Raw genomic sequence first — 18,810 nt, 5'->3', positions numbered from 1 at the left:
ATTGTCTTGACATTGCTACATTGCAAATAGCATTCCACATAAATACAGGAAAACATTATTTTTTTAAATGCAGTTAATACATGTGAACGGTATTGGCCGATCTCTAAACGTAGCCATACAGTAAATGAGTATAAATGCTGAGATGTCACTTGTTCTCCCTTCTTCCCTCCTCTTAGATCGACACTTCTGAGTTGATCCGGAGTCGAGAGCTTGTTGCTTGTAGTCTTTCTGCACTGAGAGCGCCCTTGCTTCCAAACACCGTCTACATCTACCAAGCCCATCGCAGCCAGGACCATCTGGGTATTTCAACTCACTTCCAGTTGCATGAGGATGTAGTTTTTACATGTTTTCGGAGGGGATTAAAGTTGTGTTTTTACTTTAAATGAACTACTCCAAGAGGGAATTGAACACTATGTTCCTTAGTGTGCTTCCTCCCGTCACACGCTTTAAATCCCTCTTCGTGCACATTGTTAATCCGACCAAGTCACCGTTTGTACAGGTGGGAGCTTTGACAGCACAAATAAGTGCACAGCTTAGATGTTTTCCATGTGAAATGTGTTCAGCCAAGCCTGTAACGGAACATTCTCTTCTCTTCTCTTCAGGGCGCGTGGCCACCTCCACACAGTCTTCCTCCCCAGCTGGAGAAGAGGGAGGATGCCAGCAGCCCTGTGGCTCTCTCCTATCCTCCTCCAAACACGGCAGCCTCCCAGCTCTCCTCGCTCCTCCCAAACCTTTCTACCACCTTCACCACCTGCTAAGGCTGACGCTGCGCTGCAAGAGCTCCACAAAGCGAAAGGTAACACCGGGTCTCATTGAGGATTATCCTCACTAATGTTTGGTATGACATATGTATGGTGTCACTGCACCCAGTGAGTGTTTGCGCTCGCTTTGTTTGTTTCTACGCGTGCTTAGACTTAGACAAACTTTAATGATCCACAAGGGAAATTGTTCAACACAGTAGCTCAGTTACAATGATGGAGAGTGTAAGGATGGAAATGACAATGCAGGTGTAAATAGACTAGATCAGAGGTCGGCAACCCGCGGCTCCGGAGCTGCACATGGCTCAGCTGCATAATCGCCGACCCCACCGATCGTTTTGGGGGTTTCTAGATTTTGGTGCCTCTCCCGGACATCACCCGGGGTTAACATCCTTCGATTGTCACTCGGACTACAATATTGAGGGTGTGTCGTGATGGCATTACTTTTAACGTCCTCTACAACAGTTGTTCTCAACCTTTTTTCAGTGACGTACCCCCTGTGAACATTTTTTTTAATTCAAGTACCCCCTAATCAGAGCAAAGCATTTTTGGTTGAAAAAAAGAGATAAAGAAGTAAAATACAGCACTTGTCATCAGTTTCTGATTTATTAAATTGTATAACAGTGCAAAATATTGCTCATTTGTAGTGGTCTTTCTTGAACTATTTGGCATAAAAGATATAAAAACAACTAAAAACGTGTTGAAAAATAAACAAGTGATTCAATTATCATATAATAATCATCAACTTAAAGTGCTCTCTTTGGGGATTGTAATAGAGATCCATCTGGATTCATGAACTTAATTCTAAACATTTCTTCACAAAAAAATAAATCTTTAACTTCAATATTTATGGAACATGTCCACAAAATCATCTAGCTGTCAACACTGAATATTGCATTGTTGCATTTCTTTTCACAGTTTATGAACTTAAATTCTTATTTTGTTGAAGTATTATTCAGTAAATCCATTTATAAAATATTTTTGAATTGTTGCTATTTTTAGAATATTTTTGAAAAATCTCACGTACCCCTTGGCATACCTTCAAGTACCCCCAAGGGTACGCGTACCCCCATTTGAGAACCACTGCTCTACAACATATCATCGCCCGCCATGCTATCTGCGTGCCGGCCGGACGCATGCATCTTGCTGCTTCTATTGTCACATGTACGAGATTGCAAGGCATATAGTCAACAGCCATACAGGTTACACTGACGGTTGTGATATAAACAACTTTAACACTCTTACTAATATGCGCCACACTGTGAACCCACACCAAACAAGAATGACAAACACATTTCGGGAGAACATCCTCACAGTAACACAACATAAACGACGCACGGAGGGGGCAGGGGGGCTAGCGGGGTGTAAAATATAGCCTGGAAGTTTCATGGATGCTTGGGATTCTGGGTAATTGTTATGTTGCGTTTATGTTGTGTTACTGTGAGGATGTTCTACTGAAATGTGTTTGTCATTCTTGTTTGATGTGGGTTCACAGTGTGGCGCATATTAGTAAGAGCGTTAAAGTTGTTTATATCTCAACTGTCAGTGTAACCTGTATGGCTGTTGACTATATGCCTCGCAGTTGTGTAGGTGTATCAGCGGAAACCACATACAACATGTTACTGAGCCGGCAAGCTGTTTATGTTGTAGAAGGCGTCAAAGGCAATGGCTTCATAGTACGCCCTTATTATTGTTATCTGGGTGACCACCAGCAGATATCAGTGAGAATGGTTGCGGCTCCCATTATCTTCTTTATTTCGTGAAACGGGTCAAATTGGCTCTTTGAGTGGTAAAGGTTGCCGACCCCTGGACTAGATATAGCAATGTAGTATAAGTACCTGGGAGTTCATTTGAACAGCAGACTGGACTGGAAGGACAACTGCAATGCTGTTTACAAGAAGGGCATGAGCAGACTCTTTTTCCTGAGGAAGCTTAAGTCCTTTAATGTGTGCAGCAAGCTGTTGGGAGATCTTTTATCAGTCTGTTGTAGCCAGTGCCCTGCACTTCGCAGTGGTTTGTTGGGGGAGCAGCACCAGCAAAAGGGACTCAAATCGGATTGATAAACTATTTGCTCGCAGTTGTAGGCGTTTGTGCCAGTGAGGGACAGGAGGACACTGGACAAACTGCTGGCCATCATGGACAATCCTGCCCATGCACTCCTAGTTCCCTTTTTGCAGATAAGGTAGGCATTTTATAGACGTTTAGTGACCCGTCTGAAAGAAGGTAGTTGGTGGACTGTGTTTTTAAATGTGCCTCTAGAGCAGAGGTTTCAAAGTCGTTTTCACCGAGGGCCACATTGCAGTTTTGTTAAGCATGTAACAGTGAACACTATTATTACACCATTTTTTTAATGCATTTTATTTGTAATTTTTTTTAAACTAAAATGTAAAAAAAAAATTGATAAGTTGCAATAATTTCACCTTAAAATGTAGTGTATATTACTGTAAATGGGAAAAAAGTACTGCTATTTTTATGGTAAAAAAGGCAGCTCAGTTGCCAGAGTTTTACTGTAAAATGTAATTTTTTTTAATGTAAATTTAAAAAATGCATTTTTACAATAAGATTTTGGCACCTGATCTGCCAGTTATTTTTGTTTTTTTTTAACGCAAATCAAAAACTGTAGATTTTTCGGTTTGTTACTGTAAATGCCAAAACGGCACCATAGTTTATTACAGTAAAAAAAGTACTGTTTTTTTCATTTACAGAAAAATGCTGTAAAAACACAGTAAATTTCACAATTTTACCATTGAATCTATTGCTACTTTTACATTGCACAATTTGATGCATAACTTACTTTGAAATCATTATCATTAGTATTTATTTATATTTAAAAAAAAATTGTTGGAATTTTTGATAATGTAATTTTGCATAATTAGACAATATTTAAGTTAACAAAATGTGTAATTGCAGGGAGTACATGACTTTTTTTTCCTGCCAAAATAGAAAGAAAGAATATATTTAGTAAGAAATGTCACAATACTTTATTGATACATATTTCCAGGATTTCGAGGGCCAAATAAAATAAAGTGGCGTGTCAAACCCAAGGCCAGATATGGCCTGCCACTTTATTTTATTTGGCACTCGAAATCCTGGAAATATGTATCAATAAAGTCTCCAAATGAGCACACGTAGAAAAACAAAGGCACAGTGAGCCTTTTTTGGAAGAAAAAAACAAAACAATCAGATGATACTGGTTTGCATGTAAAATGTAAATGATATTATCTTTGATACAAGCCGTCCTGTTTACATGTTTAATGTCCTCCAATAAGCACACAAAGTTGGTCTTTTCTTCTATTTTAGTCAAGTCATTTACAAAAGGTAAACATAGGTTATATGAGCTTGCAGTTACACAACAGCTGAGCACAAGAGGTAGACATTGAGGTTACTTAAAAAAAATCCATACACTTGAATTGCGAGAAGAAAAATCTTTAAGAATCAGTTTTTTAAAAAATTATTTTTAGGCCATTTTCAGGCTTATCTGCAGTGCATCTGCAAACAGAAGGAGCTTTTGTAACATGTTTGGAGAAGGTTTTATCTTTTTCATACTAAATACATTGAATCAATAGTTCCTTCTAAATCCAATAGTCACCCCAAGAATTGGAATCAAATCGAATCTCGAGTTGTTGAAAGATTCCCATCCATACTAGACAATATTCTAGTTTAAAATGGCACATTTTTCAATACAAACAAGTATCAAATAATGGTAGTTACATATTACTTATCCAGTAACAAACCTGTCCACATAATTCAACTTACTGCGTCGAGATCGTAACTTCATAAATGATTGTGGCCACTAGATGTCATAAAAAACAAGTTAGTGTTTTCATCTCAGCAGTCCATTCTAGATACTGAATAATAAATATGTTCTTCATTCTTGTTATTGTTCTCTAACTAATTTCACTTTTATAAAACATTTCCTACCATCCCAAACTAGAAAATAAATGTATGGTTTGTGCAATTTACGTTTTTGATCAGGCTCTAATTTCAGCATTATATCGGAGGTGAAAAAGTTGCATTTATAGTTGTTATTGCAATTGTTGATCTAAAGCAGTGCTTCTCAAATATTTTCTGTTACGCCCCTCCTAGGAAGAAGAAAATATTTTGCCCTCCACCCCCACTCTCCACCATGACTAAAAATTGTAAATTTTGTCGATTAAAATTTGTCATCACATTGTAAGCTTATCAAAAATAAAGGAAACACACCAGTCTTTTCTCGTCCCCAACCGTAGTTCCAGTGAAGCCAAGTGCGACATACATTCATCATATTCTGGTACAGCAAAAAAAGCATGTTCCTCGATGTCAGGGGCCCCTTAAAATTGCACTCTGCCCCCAGTTTGAGAAAAACTGATCTAAAGTCAGAAGGTAAATGGAAACAAAGTGGTGCCAAAACTCACAGACATAAATAAAATAACGGGCAATTGCATGGTGATTTCGGCACCCTTTTGTTTAGTTACACCTTTTCCTCTGATTTCAGATCCACTCTGCAATAAAAATAATTCTTTGCTCTTTTTGATGGTTTTCAGCTTGCAACAGGAAGCTTACAAGCTGAAAAGTGGAGTTGTGGTTGCTATGAAAGTTGTGTCTGCAGTAGAGATGCGCGGATAGGCAATTATATCATCCGCAACCGCATCACCAAAGTCGTCATCCACCCGCCGTTCACAGGAACCAACATTTTTTCAGAACCGCAACCGCCCGCCACCCGCCCGTTGAAATACAATAGAAGTCGACCACTTTTACCACTCAAAGAGCTATTTGAACCCGTTTCACAGAGTAAAGAAGACAATGGGAGCCGCTAACGTTCTCGCGAATATCCAATGGTGTTCATCCTGATGATAAGAATAAGGGCGTACTGTGAGCCATTGCCTTTGACACCTTCAACAACATGTACAAACCGATTGTTAGTCCAGCAATCACACGTACAAGATTGAAAGGCATACTGGGTGATACAGAGTACACTGATGGTTGTGATATAAACAACTTTAACACTCTTACTAATATGCGCCACGCTGCGAAGCCACACCAAACAAGAATGACAAACACATTTCGGGAGAACATCCTCACAGTAACACAACATAAACGCAACACAACAAATACCCAGAATCCTTTTCATCCGTGACAATTCCTGAATATATTTTACACCCCCGCGCCCCCAACCCCGCCCACCTTACCGACGCACGGGGGGGTTTGCTGCTAGCGGGGTGTATAAAATAGTCAGGTTGTGTCATGGATGCAAAGGATTCTGGGTATTTGTTGTGTTGCTTTTATGTTGTGTTACTGTGAGGATGTTCTCCCGAAATGTGTTTGTCATTCTTGTTTGGTGTGGCTTCAAAGTGTGGCGCATATTACTAAGAGTGTTAAAATTGTTTATATCACAACCATTAGCGTACTCTGTGTCACCCAGTATGCCTTGCAGTCGTGTGCGTATTGCTGTGTAAGCCACACACAACATATTGCTGGACTGACAAGCAGATCGTACATGTTGTAGTAGGCGACAAAGCTAATGGCTTCATAGCACGCCCTAATACTTATTATCTGGATGACTGCCGATTGTAGTCATTTTAGAGAATGTTAGCGTCTCCTATTGTCTTCTTCGCTTTGTGACACGGGTCCTTAATGGCTCTATGAATGGTAAAGGATACCGATCCCTGAACCATGTTAATCAAATATTTCCGAATGGTTTAACCGCCACCGGCCCGAATCTATTTTTTCGTCATGTCACCCGCCCGACCCCCGGTTTATCCGTGGACTCCGCGGATGAGACCGCAAACCGCGCATCTCTAGTCGGCAGTGCAGCATATTGTAGATGCAAAAATGAAGCAAAGGGCATTACTTTAGGAGAGAAAGCTGAAATATTTTAAACCCCGGGAAATTAAATATTATATATATATATATATATATATATGTGTATACATATATATACACACACTGTATTTCCTTGAATAACCGCTGGGCATGTAATATGTGCCTGCCTTGAATTACTGCCGGGCAAAACCCGCTCCCCAAATTAATAAGCGCATGTTTACTTTTACCGCCGGGTAAAATTCCCCTGCCGTCATTTTCAAAATGGTTGGTTGTGATATGAAACAATTTTACACTCTCACTAATATGTGGCACACTCTGTGAACCCACACCAAGTAAGGATAATAAACACGTTTCTGGAGAACATTGGCTCTGTAATACATTATAAACGCAACATAAGAATTACCCAGAATGCCGTGCATCCATGACTCTTGGCTATATATTCCCCCCCTCCCCCACTCCTCCCCCCTACTCCGTGCGTGGGTTGGGGGCGCGTGTATAATATAGCCAAGAGCCATGGATGCATTGGAATTCTGGGTAATTCTTATGTTGCGTTTTTAACGTGTTGCAGAGCCAATGTTCTCCAGAAATGTGTTTGTTATTCTTGTTTGGTTAGGGTTCACAGAGTGTGGCGCATATTAGTAAGAGTTGGCGCATATTAGTAAAGTTGTTCCTATCACAACCATTAGTGTAAACGGTATGGCTGTTGACCAAGTATGCATCGCAATCTCATACGAGAAGCAGCGAAATGTATGCGTCTTACTGGCACGCAGATAGCATGGTGTAAATGTGGGCGTGATGACATGTAGAGCAGTCGTCCCCAACCACCGGGCCGCGGCCGTCGAAGACTTTTTCATTTCTTTTATCACACTCAATTTTGTACTGCGTGTCATTGGTAAGAGCAGGGGTGAGAAGAGGTTTTAAAATAATTAGCGCATGCTTACTTTTACCGCACGCTTTCAATAAGCGCAGGAGCGAGAGTTTTAAATTAATTAGCGCCCCGGCGGCTATTCAAGGAAATACGGTATATATATGAATTATGAATACCCTTTTGCCAAAAATGCATGAATCAGTGTCATTTCCCCCTGTATCTTTACACTTGTTTTAATGATAATTCTTCCAAATTGTAGTTAACAACTATTATGTCGAAAAAAGCATAACTGAGTGATATGTTCTCCTGTTGTGTGTTGAGGTGGAGGAGATGGAGGTGGATGATTTCTATGACGGCATCAAGCGCTTGTACAACGAAGACTACACCACCACCCTTGCCCAGGAGGGGGCGCCATTTTTGAGGGGAGCAACAACAACAACAACCACAACAACACCAGCAGCAGGTGAAAGAGAGGGAGGTCGCTCCTCCCCCTGCCCGCCGCTGCAGCCAGTCTGTGCCTCCTAAAGCGGTCTGAACCATCTCGTTGCTCACGTTAGTCGACATTGTCAGACATTCGGCGTTGACGTGGTCAACAAATGAAACCTCTGACATAGAAAAATTGACGTGGATGGTTCTGATGGGCACACATCTGTTTTGTGTTTTGACCTGAGCGTCCTTCAGACCCTTCAGCCAGAAAACAAGAGCAACAAAAATAATTAAAACTTTCTATTCTTTCTTCGTTACAGTTGACACAAATACAAAAAAAAGTAAATAAACATAAAAAATATCTCCCAAAAAAAGTAGAACCATTAAGATTCATGTTTGTCAACTTTTATTTGTTAACTTTATTTATTGTTTCCTCTTCCTTAATAGCAAGTTGGATATTTAAATGCTTTTTTTTCGCATTCAAAGATGTGGTCTGTTTTAGATTTCCTTCATCAGCAAGTTCATTGAACTTTATTAGGGATTTTGTTAGGTTTAAAGTGGACAAATACCAGTTTGTTCCTAATCCGAACCACTGCAAAAACCCTCCAAGTGCACCTTTAAGCAGCAAACTACTTGAGTTCATTAAGCAGTTCTGCACTGGAGCGCCACTTAGTGAAGGAAAATAACACCGTTATGGTAAGTTTAACAGTATCAAAGAAAACAAAAGAGAAAATGTTAAAAATAAATTTGTATTTAACCAAATTAAACTTCCTGGCCTCAGATTGGTTGTGGAGGGCTTAGTTAGGGTTTCTTGTTTGCCAAGACAAGGGAATGGCCTAAACTAGTATATGGATTTTAAATTCCATTTAAATCAGAGGCCAAAAGTAAATTGCCAAGCGACAGCCCCAAAACCCTTGGGAATTTGCATGCACTTATTTACCTCACTCATGTACAATTTCATCTATAACTGTTTAGTTGGGATTTTGTTGTTGGTATTCTGTCATTAGAATGTCTTTGTAAGCCAGTAAAACTGTAGGGTATCAAATATGTATCCCACCAACTATATTTACTAACATAAGTTGGAGGAAGCGAATTAGATTTCTTTGGGATGTGGTGAACTGGAGGGACTTTGTGCAATGAACTTTAAGGGCATTTTAACACCACAACAACAGAAATGTGTGCACTTCTGTCTGCTTTCAAACACACTATGAAGCAACGAGTGATAAATTGTCACTTCTTACAATATTCCTGATCTAGACGTTTTCATTCCTGCAAAAAGCTCTTGTTTTACTTTCTGGAGGGGCCTGCTGGATGTAGCTCCTGGTCCCTGAATCCAACATGTGGCACAAACAAATAAAGAGATGAAAAACAAAAACGTGTTGGAGTGGTTTTGTTTGACCTTTCTGATTAGAACAATCATGGTTAGGGGGATTTGTGATGGAAGTACCAGTGAAGTGAAGTGAATTATATTTATATAGCGCTTTTCTCAAGTGACTCAAAGCGCTTTACATAGTGACACCCAATATCTAAGTTACATTTAAACCAGTGTGGGTGACACTGGGAGCAGGTGGGTAAAGTGTCTTGCCTGAGGACACAACGGCAGTAACTAGGATGGCACAAGCGGGAATCGAACCTGCAACCCTCAAGTTGCTGGCACGGCCACTCTACCAACCTAGCTATGCCGCCCCGATATTTTTGTTACTCAGCCAGCGTTTGTGGGTCTGATGGACTCGTTGCATTTTGTGGCTTTTAATGCCTCACAATCAAACACTTTTATGTTAAAATACTGAACAGATCTTTATTAGGATAGGGTAAACATTTGTTCAGTATTTTAACATAAAAGTGTTTGATTGTGAGGCATTAAAAGATGTTTATTAGGATAAGGTAAACATCTGTCCAGTATTTTAACATAAAAGTGTTTGAGTGTGAGGCATTGTAGAGTGTTCTTTTTACATGTTTTAGGAGTCTTATTACGTGTTTTAGGAGTCTTTTTACGTAATTTATGTTTTAGATGTCACTGTGCGTCTCTTAGGAGTCATTTTTTATGTTTTAGAACCAGTACATTGAAAAGGTTTTTCTCGCCTTTACCAAAATGCTGGCACTCACTATTTTTGACCCCATTGTGGATTATTATCTAAATAAAAAAAAGCACAGACTGAATTACCAAGTGAGATACTTTTTTTTTTTTCAGACTAGTTTGTTAAAGGCCTACTGAAACCCACTACTACCGACCACGCAGTCTGATAGTTTATATATCAATGATAAGATATTAACATTGCAACACATGCCAATACGGCCTTTTTAGTTTACTAAATTACAATTTTAAATTTCCCGCGGAGTTTCTTGTTGAAAACGGCGCAGAATGATGACGCGTGACATCTCGGGTTGGAGGGGACATATTAGCCCAGCACCACTTGCAGCTAAAAGTCGTCTCTTTTCATCATGCAATTACACAGTATTCTGGACATCTGTGTTGCTGAATCTTTTGCAATTTGTTCAATTAATAATAAAGAAGTCAAAGTAGACAGATGGAGTTGGGAAGCTTTAGCCTTTAGCCACACAAACACACGGTGTTTCCTTGTTTAAAATTCTCGGAGGTAAAGCTTTACTATGGATCAGAGCGGTCAAGCGAACATGGATCCTGTCAACCGGCAGGTTTCGGTGAGAAAATTGTGGTAAAAAAATCGCCTCTTATCGGAGATCAGCGGAACTTCTGTCGTGCTGCTGCCGCCGTGACTGATTCCCTCAGAGACTGTGGCGTCAAAACACCCGTGGCCACACCCCTCCGACTATCAGGTAGTATATGATCTCACTAAAACACTAGCAACATAATAGAAAGATAAGGGATTTCCCAGATGTATCCTAGTAAATGTGTCTAAAAACAACTGAATAGCTTACAATGCAATCGCCTCTTTTTTTTTTTTAAACTTTATTTATTTATTTTTTTCTAATCCTTCGCTATCAATACTTAAATAGTTAAAAGTTGTTGTTGCAATTATTGGTTATGAATTCAAACCATAACCAAGCATGCATAACTATAACTCTTGTCTCTTGTGTCACATCAAACCTTCTAGTAGGTGTGGTGTTCTTGGGATGCAACTCAGTATTTTTCTTCCTCCAAACACGACGAGTTGAGTTTATACCAAAAAGTTCTATTTTGGTTTCATCCGACCACATGACATTCTCCCAATCCTCTGCTGTATCATCCATGTATCCATATTGGTATAAACTCAACTTGTCGTGTTTGGAGGAAGAAGAATACTGAGTTGCATCCCAAGAACACCTTACCTACTGTGAAGCATGGGGGTGGAAACATCATGCTTTGGGGCTGTTTTTCTGCTAAGGGGACAGGACGATTGATCCGTGTTAAGGAAAGAATGAATGGGGCCATGTATCGTGAGATTTTGAGCCAAATCCTCCTTCCATCAGTTGACCAAATAGTTATTTTCCACCATAATTTACAAATAAATTCTTTAAAATTCCTAAAATGTGAATTCCTCGATTTGCTTTTCACATTCTGTCTCTCACAGTTGAAGTGTACCTATGATGAAAATTACAGACCTCTGTCATCATTTTAAGTGGGAGAACTTGCACAATCGGTGGCTGACTAAATACTTTTTTGCCCCACTGTATATAGTATAATTTTTAAACAACACATTCTGAACCTTCGTACCTCCTCTGCACTATTTTTTCATTTTCTTTCCTTCCTGTGTTTTGCATATTTGTGGACTGTCGCACTGATACCGGAGTTGCTTTTAATCCAATTGTACCTGTGTATAGTGGCAATAAAAGGCATTCTATTCTATACACCAATAGATTTTCTAGGATTTTAGACTGAAAAAACATGTCAGGTTGTACTGAAATCTGTAGTTTTCAGTTGCCCGTGTTATACTTTGAGGTTCGAATAGGTTTTATTAGTAAAAAGCAGTAAACATAAAATATTAATTAAAAAATGATGTGAGGTGTGCTGAGATGCCAACGTCTTCTACAAAGTTGTCTTACTTTAAACAAAAGGACGCCAAAACTCTGTGGCCGTCCAGAATAAATTGTTGTGGTCGGCTGCTAATAAAAGAATATATGGAAACACTGCAATGTAAGAAAAGCAACACATATGGTTTTGATTTAATATGAAACCGTCAAAGTATAAACAACAAATAAAAATACTGTCCAGTAGAATCAAAACAAAAAACGTGTTTTCAATGAGGCTCGGGTGCGCAGATTGTTATTTAGGTTAATTTGGAAAAAAAAGAAAAAAATGATAAGAAAATAACGTCCATTAGCGAGAATACTTTAATTGGAATAATATGTCACCTATAACAAAGAAGACAAAAATCGATTCACAGCATTTGGATTCTGACTCGATTGATTTCAAAAGACTTGACTTACATGTCACGTCAGCAGCCAAGAAACTTTTGTAACCCGTTTTTAAAACATTTTTTTATTATCATATCAAAAAATATATTGCGAGAATCGTGTTGAATAGAGACTTGATTCTGAACCGAATAATCAGAATCGAATTGAATCCAAATTGTCATTTAAAGCATCCAAACATCACCCCCAAGTTTGTGTATTTGTATTAGGTGTAAGTACTGTGTTGGTGGAGCACTTCCTGCCAAGAAGCACCATTGTCAGCCATCTGACTTATAACCGTGAAAGCGACTCAGTGATTTATGTTTGAGGAACGCTGCGATCGACGACGACCTTTTCACCTTAACTGTCCTGGTTCTTTCACCTGGAGACGCAGGGGACAGGAGATGCGGTCGATGGCGGCGGGGGTGAGGCCTGCGCTCACCGCTGTGGTCCGCGCTGGCGGCTTGGCCTTCTCCTCGCGTGGCGGCGGGCGCCCCCAGCATCTGCATGATGTCTGTCGGCGCATTTTGTCCCAGGTACTGCCAGGGCCTCTTCCCCGCGGTGTCCCTCAGCTGCACGTCGGCGTGGAACTTGCTCACCAGCAAGCGAATGATGTTCTTGTTGCTGTGGATGGCGGCGATGTGAAGCGGCGTTTGGCCGCACGATGACCGGGCGTTGATGTCGAAGGTCAAACCTTCCTTTTCAACGCCGTACCTGAAAGCGCAGGGAGGGAGGAGTTTTGCCATCTCGTCACCAAGGTCACATCTCATTTGATGTCCTTAAAAGGCCTACTGAAACCCACTACTAGCGACCACGCAGTCTGATAGTTTATATATCAATGATGAAATATTAACATTGCAACACATGCCAATACGGCCTTTTTAGTTTACTAAAATACCATTTTAAAATTACCTGCGGAGTTTCTTGTTGAAAACGTCGCGTGTTTGTGACATGTCGGGTTGGAGGCGATATATTAGCCCAGCACCACTTACGGCTAAAAGTCGTCTCTTTTCATCGCATAATTACACAGTAATTTGGACATCTGTGTTGCTGAATCTGTTGCAATTTTTTCAATTAATAATGGAGACGTCAAAGAAGAATGCTGTTGGTGGAAAGCGGTGGATTGCAGCTGCCTTTAGCAACCGAAACACAGCCGGTGTTTCTTTGTTTGTTGTGAAGCTCTAACACAGAGCGGTCAAGCGAACATGTTTATCTACGTCAACCAGCAAGTTTTTGGATGGGAAAATTGTGATATTAAGTCGGCTCTTACTGGAGACTTCAGCGGATTATGCGACCTCCTCCTGTAGCTGTCAAAAAGGCAGCTGTGATCTTGGCTCCTCTATTGGCGTTCACCGCAGCCATCAGACATTCAGGTATGACTTTATAATCTCACTAAAACACTATTAACACAATAAGCAGATAAGGGATTTTCCAGAATTATCCTAGTAAATGTGTGTAATAACATCTGAATCACTCTTACTGTCGTCGCTCTTACTGTTTTTTTTTTTTGCTACACTCTAACTTTCCTCATCCACGAATCTTTCATCCTCGCTCAAATTAATGGGGAACTCGTCGCTTTCTCGGTCTGAATTGCACTTGCTGCTGGTGGCTATGATTATAAACAATGTGAGGAGCCCTACAACCCGTGATGTCACGCGCACATTGTCTACTACTTCCGGTAAAGGAAGGGCTTTTTTATTAGCAACCAAAAGTTGCGAAATTTATCGTCGATGTTCTCTACTAAATCCTTTCAGCAAAAATATGGCAATATCGCAAAATGATCAAGTATGACACCTAGAATGGACCTGCTATCCCCGTTTAAATAAGAAAATCTCATTTCAGTAGGCCTTTAAAGCAGTATTTTTCTACTAGTGTGCCGTGAAATACAGTCTGGTGTGTCGTGAGAGATTAAGTCATTTCACTTAATTGGGTTAATAATATTTTTTGCACACAAGTAGTTTTAATCAGCAAATAATGTGCCGTTGTTTAGTGTCTGCACTGTCTAGAACTGGGCAGACTAACCATGTTATACTCTGTGAAGAAGATTAATCAAAGCGGTACCAGAGAGTGTTGAGGACTCGGTGGTCGCCGTGTTTGGCGATCCAGTGCAGCACAGTCAAGCCAGAAATGAAGTCACGTTTGTTGAGAAGGTTGTTGTCCTCTCTGAACAGCGAGTAGACGTCTGGCCAAGATCCTGATGCCCCTTTTACCAGCCAGTCATGCTCTCTGGGCTCCAGTGGAACCTGCGACTGTTGACAGAAACAAAAATCAACAAGTCCAAATTTAATTAACTTCAAAAATCCAAGCTGAGGAAGAGCTGACATGAAATTCATTCGTTCATTTGAGGTCAACTGGATTAAAACATATGTGTGTAGTGCAATGTTTTGCGCTCTTTTAGAGAATATATTTATGAAACAGTCATCTCCATGATAACCATTATTGTTTGCAACCTGCAAAATTGAATTGAATCAAATCAGCTGGAATAGGCTCCAGTACCCACCACCACCCCGAGAGGGACAAACGGTATAAAATGGATTGATAGGGCATTTCTCTGTACAGGGTTTCCTCTTAATGTAACTGATGGTGACGCACCGCCATGACAAAAATCATATCTGCCACACCTTGAAAATAAGGTTAGGACAAACTGTTGAAAATGGATGGATGGACCATGTAGAAGAAGTCCAAAGTCCAATGCTATTTTTGACTTTTATTGCCAAGCTTATAATTATAATAATAATAATAATAATAATAGATTTTATTTGTAAAAAAAAAAAAAAGCACTTTACGTTGAGCAAACAACCTCAAAGTGCCACAGTGTAAAAAATAGTAATAATAATAATAAAAAGATAATACAAATAAATAAAATATAAAACTAGAAACAGCCCAATAGCTACAACCAACACGCATGTCTATAAAAAGCATCCACAGTCTGAGGTGCCCTCAGGTGGTCAGGGAGAGCATTCCACAGTGGAGCAGAAAGCCCGGTCTCCCATAGTTCGTAGCTTTGTCCGTGGAGGTTGGAGGAGGTTAGCCTGTTTGGAGCGTAGGTGTCGTGTGGAGGATTTGGGGGTGAGCAGTTCTTAGAGGTAGAGGGGGGCATTTCCATGGAGGCACTGGTGAGTTAGTTTATACCAAAAACTGTCCCAATTCTTCCCCAGAAAAACAAACTTTCCTCATTCTCCACCAATTGGCTGTCCGGCACAAACGGTATTTTCGAGATCATGGGAAAAATTATCATCAAATTAAAGCCACACATACATAAAACATTACCACCTGCAGGTTGTTACAGTATCAATTGATATATAGCCTATTATTTGCACACTATTGACTAGAGATGTACCAAAAATTCATCTGCCCAAATAAGACTTTGATCACCGTAAACAGTGCCACCAAAACCAGATGATGTAGTGACGCAAACAAGACGCGCGCGATTATTTGAAGCATAGCCAGCATGTCTGTGATTTGGACATAACTTTAATATATCCGAGATATACCCGGGGACAGACATCTATAAAATGTTCAAATATTTACAGGACAATGGCAGATTTTTAAGGAGAGAAAGTCCTCGCCTCTTTCGTCACAGACGTGAAAGGACAGAAGTAGAGTCTCTCAACATGAGTACATTCTGTAATAACACCAGGAAAAGATGTGCTAGTCGTTTTTAAATTAAAAAAAAAGTCACTATAAGTGTCGAGACAATTGAAAATTTTGCCAAGTACATTATACAATAGGCAGCAACAAGTTAAATTATGACAAAACGATAATATAAAAATGTATATTAATCAATAATAATTATTAACTATAACATTTGTTTTTAAATGTATGTATACATTCCCCCCCCCCCCAAAGAAAATTATATAGCAAATTATGCACATTATACGGTGAAGTCAAAAGGGACCACATCCCTAACCACGCCCCCACCCCACAGGTAACTTGGCAATCTAGGTAAAACCCTGATATATCACCAAATACCTAATACTTGGGATGAGATTGCATGTTTTTCCTGTATTTTTAATCTTTCTGTGTGGAGTTTGCATGCTCTCCCCATGACTGCGTGGGTAACTCCGTCTTCATCCCAATGCCAAAAAGATGCACCTGGAGATAAGTTGATTGGCAACACTAAATGGTCCCTTGTGTGTAAATGTGAGTGTGAATGTTGTCTGTCTATCTGTGTTGGCCCTGTGGTGAGGTGGCGACTTGTCGAGGATGTATCCCGCCTTCCGCCTGAATGCAGCTGAGATAGGCTCCAGCATCCCCAGCGATCCCAAAAGGGACAAGCGGAAGAAAATGGATGGATGGATGGAATGTCCTTTGTGTCCTTTGATGTTTCCCTCTTACACACATGTAAGAGGGATGTGTGCTATGGCTATGAGTTGTTTTTCCCTTGGCCTCAGTCTGGATCCCCTCTCTTATTTTTTTCTCTCACCCCGAAACTTAATAACTTAATAAAGTGAGTTTTACATGTTTATTTTGTGTTGTGTGACATAATAGTTTGAGCAACTTTGACTTATTGATATATTATTGCTTTGCACTATTTCGAGTGTTACTCTATTGTGATTGCACTAACGTTTGATTTACCGTAACAGTATCAGACAGTTTTTTATGTGTTTATTGAATCGGGGATAATAATAAAACAGCTGTTTATTAATTTTGGGAGTGTACGGTGTTGTCAGAACGCTGGTTTGTAATCTATTAATAAAGTTTGATTGACCTGACTGTTTTGTTGACATTCCCTTTAGCGCAGCTCCTTCTAAAAAGGATGCATAACGTAACCCCAGCCTCTACTGTAGCATCTATTCTATGCGCCTTAAAATGCGGTGCGCCTTATACTGTATATGAACAAAGTTTTAAAATAGGCCATTCATTGAAGGTGCGCCTTATAGTGCGGAAAATACGGTACATTAAAAATTTATTTTGAAAAAATTATTTTGGCCATTAAAAATTTATAATATATTGACAAAGTATTGCCATATTAATATTTTTCCCCAAATGACCTACAACATACCTTTGAAAATTAAAAAAATGGTTAATTTGGTTAATATTTAAGTCACAAAATGTAAATTGAGTATTGTTGGTGCTTTTTGAATTGTTATTTATCAGATTTTTTGGGTGCTATATAGGCGCTCCTATTGGCTCTGCTGTAAGCAGATTTTTATTTACGTTTATTCAATATTTTGAATGCATTAAAAAAAAAAAATTCAATCTGTCATCATATCTTTCATAATGATTATGAACAATAGGCAAAATTGCAAAAATAGTGCAGTTCACCTTTCAAGTGAAATAATGGCTGTCTTCCATCCTTTATTTTAAGCTTTCGCAACATCAGCAATCATCTTCATAAGACCCTTGCTTACATTAACACACCTGCTAGCTGCTGTGCGCGCCTCAGTGGCAGAGAGAGCTAGCCGCTGAAGCCTTTTATCGTTTATCTTTAACGCCGTGTCGATCGCAACCTTAACACATTGACTCCTGCTTTCCCAGGGTTGATTGGCAAACTCCCATTTTTAACCACAAAACATTGCTTCGTTGACTGATCCCCTGTGGCCTCTCTGGCTCTTTCTGGCTGCCCAGCTCACTCTTTGCATTACCAATCATACCGCAGCCTTTGCGGTTAAACACCCCCACATTTGATTAAATGGCGGTTAAATTGCAAATTAAATTAGGAAAAAAAAAATCATAAACAGGCCCCTTAAATGCCCGTGGAACATGAAACATACAGTGGGGAAAAAAAGTAATTTAGTCAGCCACCGATTGTGCAAGTTCTCCCACTTAAAATGATGACAGAGGTCTGTAATTTTCATCATAGGTACACTTCAACTGTGAGAGACAGAGAGTCGGAGGCAAAGAGTCGGAGACACGGGTTAGCGAGAATAAATCAGAGGCATGGGTTACAGACACAAGTCAGAAACACGAGTCGTAGGCACAAGTCGGAGGCAGAGGGTCGGAGACACATGTTAAAGACACAGGTCAGAGACACTGGTCAGAGTCAGAGACACGGGTCAGAGACAAGTCGGAGACCGAGAGTCGGAGGCAACGAGTCGGAGGCAAAGAGTCGGAGACACAAGTCAGAGACAGAGAGTCGGAGACAAAGAGTCGGAGACACGGGTTAGCGAGAATAAATCAGAGGCATGGGTTACAGACACAAGTCAGAAACACGAGTCGTAGGCACAAGTCGGAGGCAGAGAGTCAGAGGCATGGGTTAGAGACACGATTGAGAGGCACGGGTTAGAGACACGACTTAGAGACAGAGTCGGAGACACGAGTCGTAGGCACAAGTCGGAGGCAGAGAGTCGGAGACACGGGTTAGTCGGAGACACGGGTTAGAGACAAGTCAGAGACAGAGGGTCGGAGGCACGGGTTAGAGACAGAGAGTCGGAGGCAAAGAGTCGGAGACACGGGTTAGAGACAATGAGTCAGAGGCATGGGTTACAGACACGGGTCAGAAACAAGAGCCGTAGGCACAAGTCGGGGACAGAGAGCCGGAGGCAAAGAGTCGGAGACAGAGAGTCTGAAGCACAGGTTGGAGACAGTGAGTCGGAGACAGAGAGTCTGAAGCACAGGTTAGAGACAGTGAGTCGGAGACAGAGAGTCTGAAGCACAGGTTAG

General features: G+C 40.3%; 2 protein-coding genes across 3 annotated transcripts in view; one reads left to right on the top strand and one right to left on the bottom strand.

The window, feature by feature from the left end:
- The window catches only part of ccni (cyclin I), a 26,280-nt gene extending 17,051 nt beyond the window's left edge, over nucleotides 1-9,229 (top strand). For both annotated transcript variants that reach the window (XM_061876894.1, XM_061876893.1), the window contains 3 exons: nucleotides 177-300; nucleotides 603-796; nucleotides 7,750-9,229. In XM_061876894.1, the coding sequence (XP_061732878.1) occupies nucleotides 177-300; nucleotides 603-796; nucleotides 7,750-7,953 (522 nt within the window). In that variant the 3' untranslated portion in view covers nucleotides 7,954-9,229. The remainder of the gene's footprint in view (nucleotides 1-176; nucleotides 301-602; nucleotides 797-7,749) is intronic.
- LOC133536398 (uncharacterized) overlaps nucleotides 7,864-18,810 on the bottom strand; it is a 25,549-nt gene continuing 14,602 nt past the window's right edge. The window contains exons 4-5 of the mRNA XM_061876892.1: nucleotides 14,266-14,453; nucleotides 7,864-12,918 (exon numbers count right to left, since the gene is read on the bottom strand). Coding sequence (XP_061732876.1) covers nucleotides 12,483-12,918; nucleotides 14,266-14,453 — 624 coding nt within the window. The 3' untranslated portion in view covers nucleotides 7,864-12,482. The remainder of the gene's footprint in view (nucleotides 12,919-14,265; nucleotides 14,454-18,810) is intronic.

This window comes from Nerophis ophidion, linkage group LG17, assembly GCF_033978795.1.
Source record: "Nerophis ophidion isolate RoL-2023_Sa linkage group LG17, RoL_Noph_v1.0, whole genome shotgun sequence".
NCBI classification, from domain to species: Eukaryota; Metazoa; Chordata; class Actinopteri; order Syngnathiformes; family Syngnathidae; genus Nerophis; species Nerophis ophidion.
Note: the sequence above shows the minus strand (reverse complement) of the source record. Positions and strands in the feature narration are given on the sequence as shown.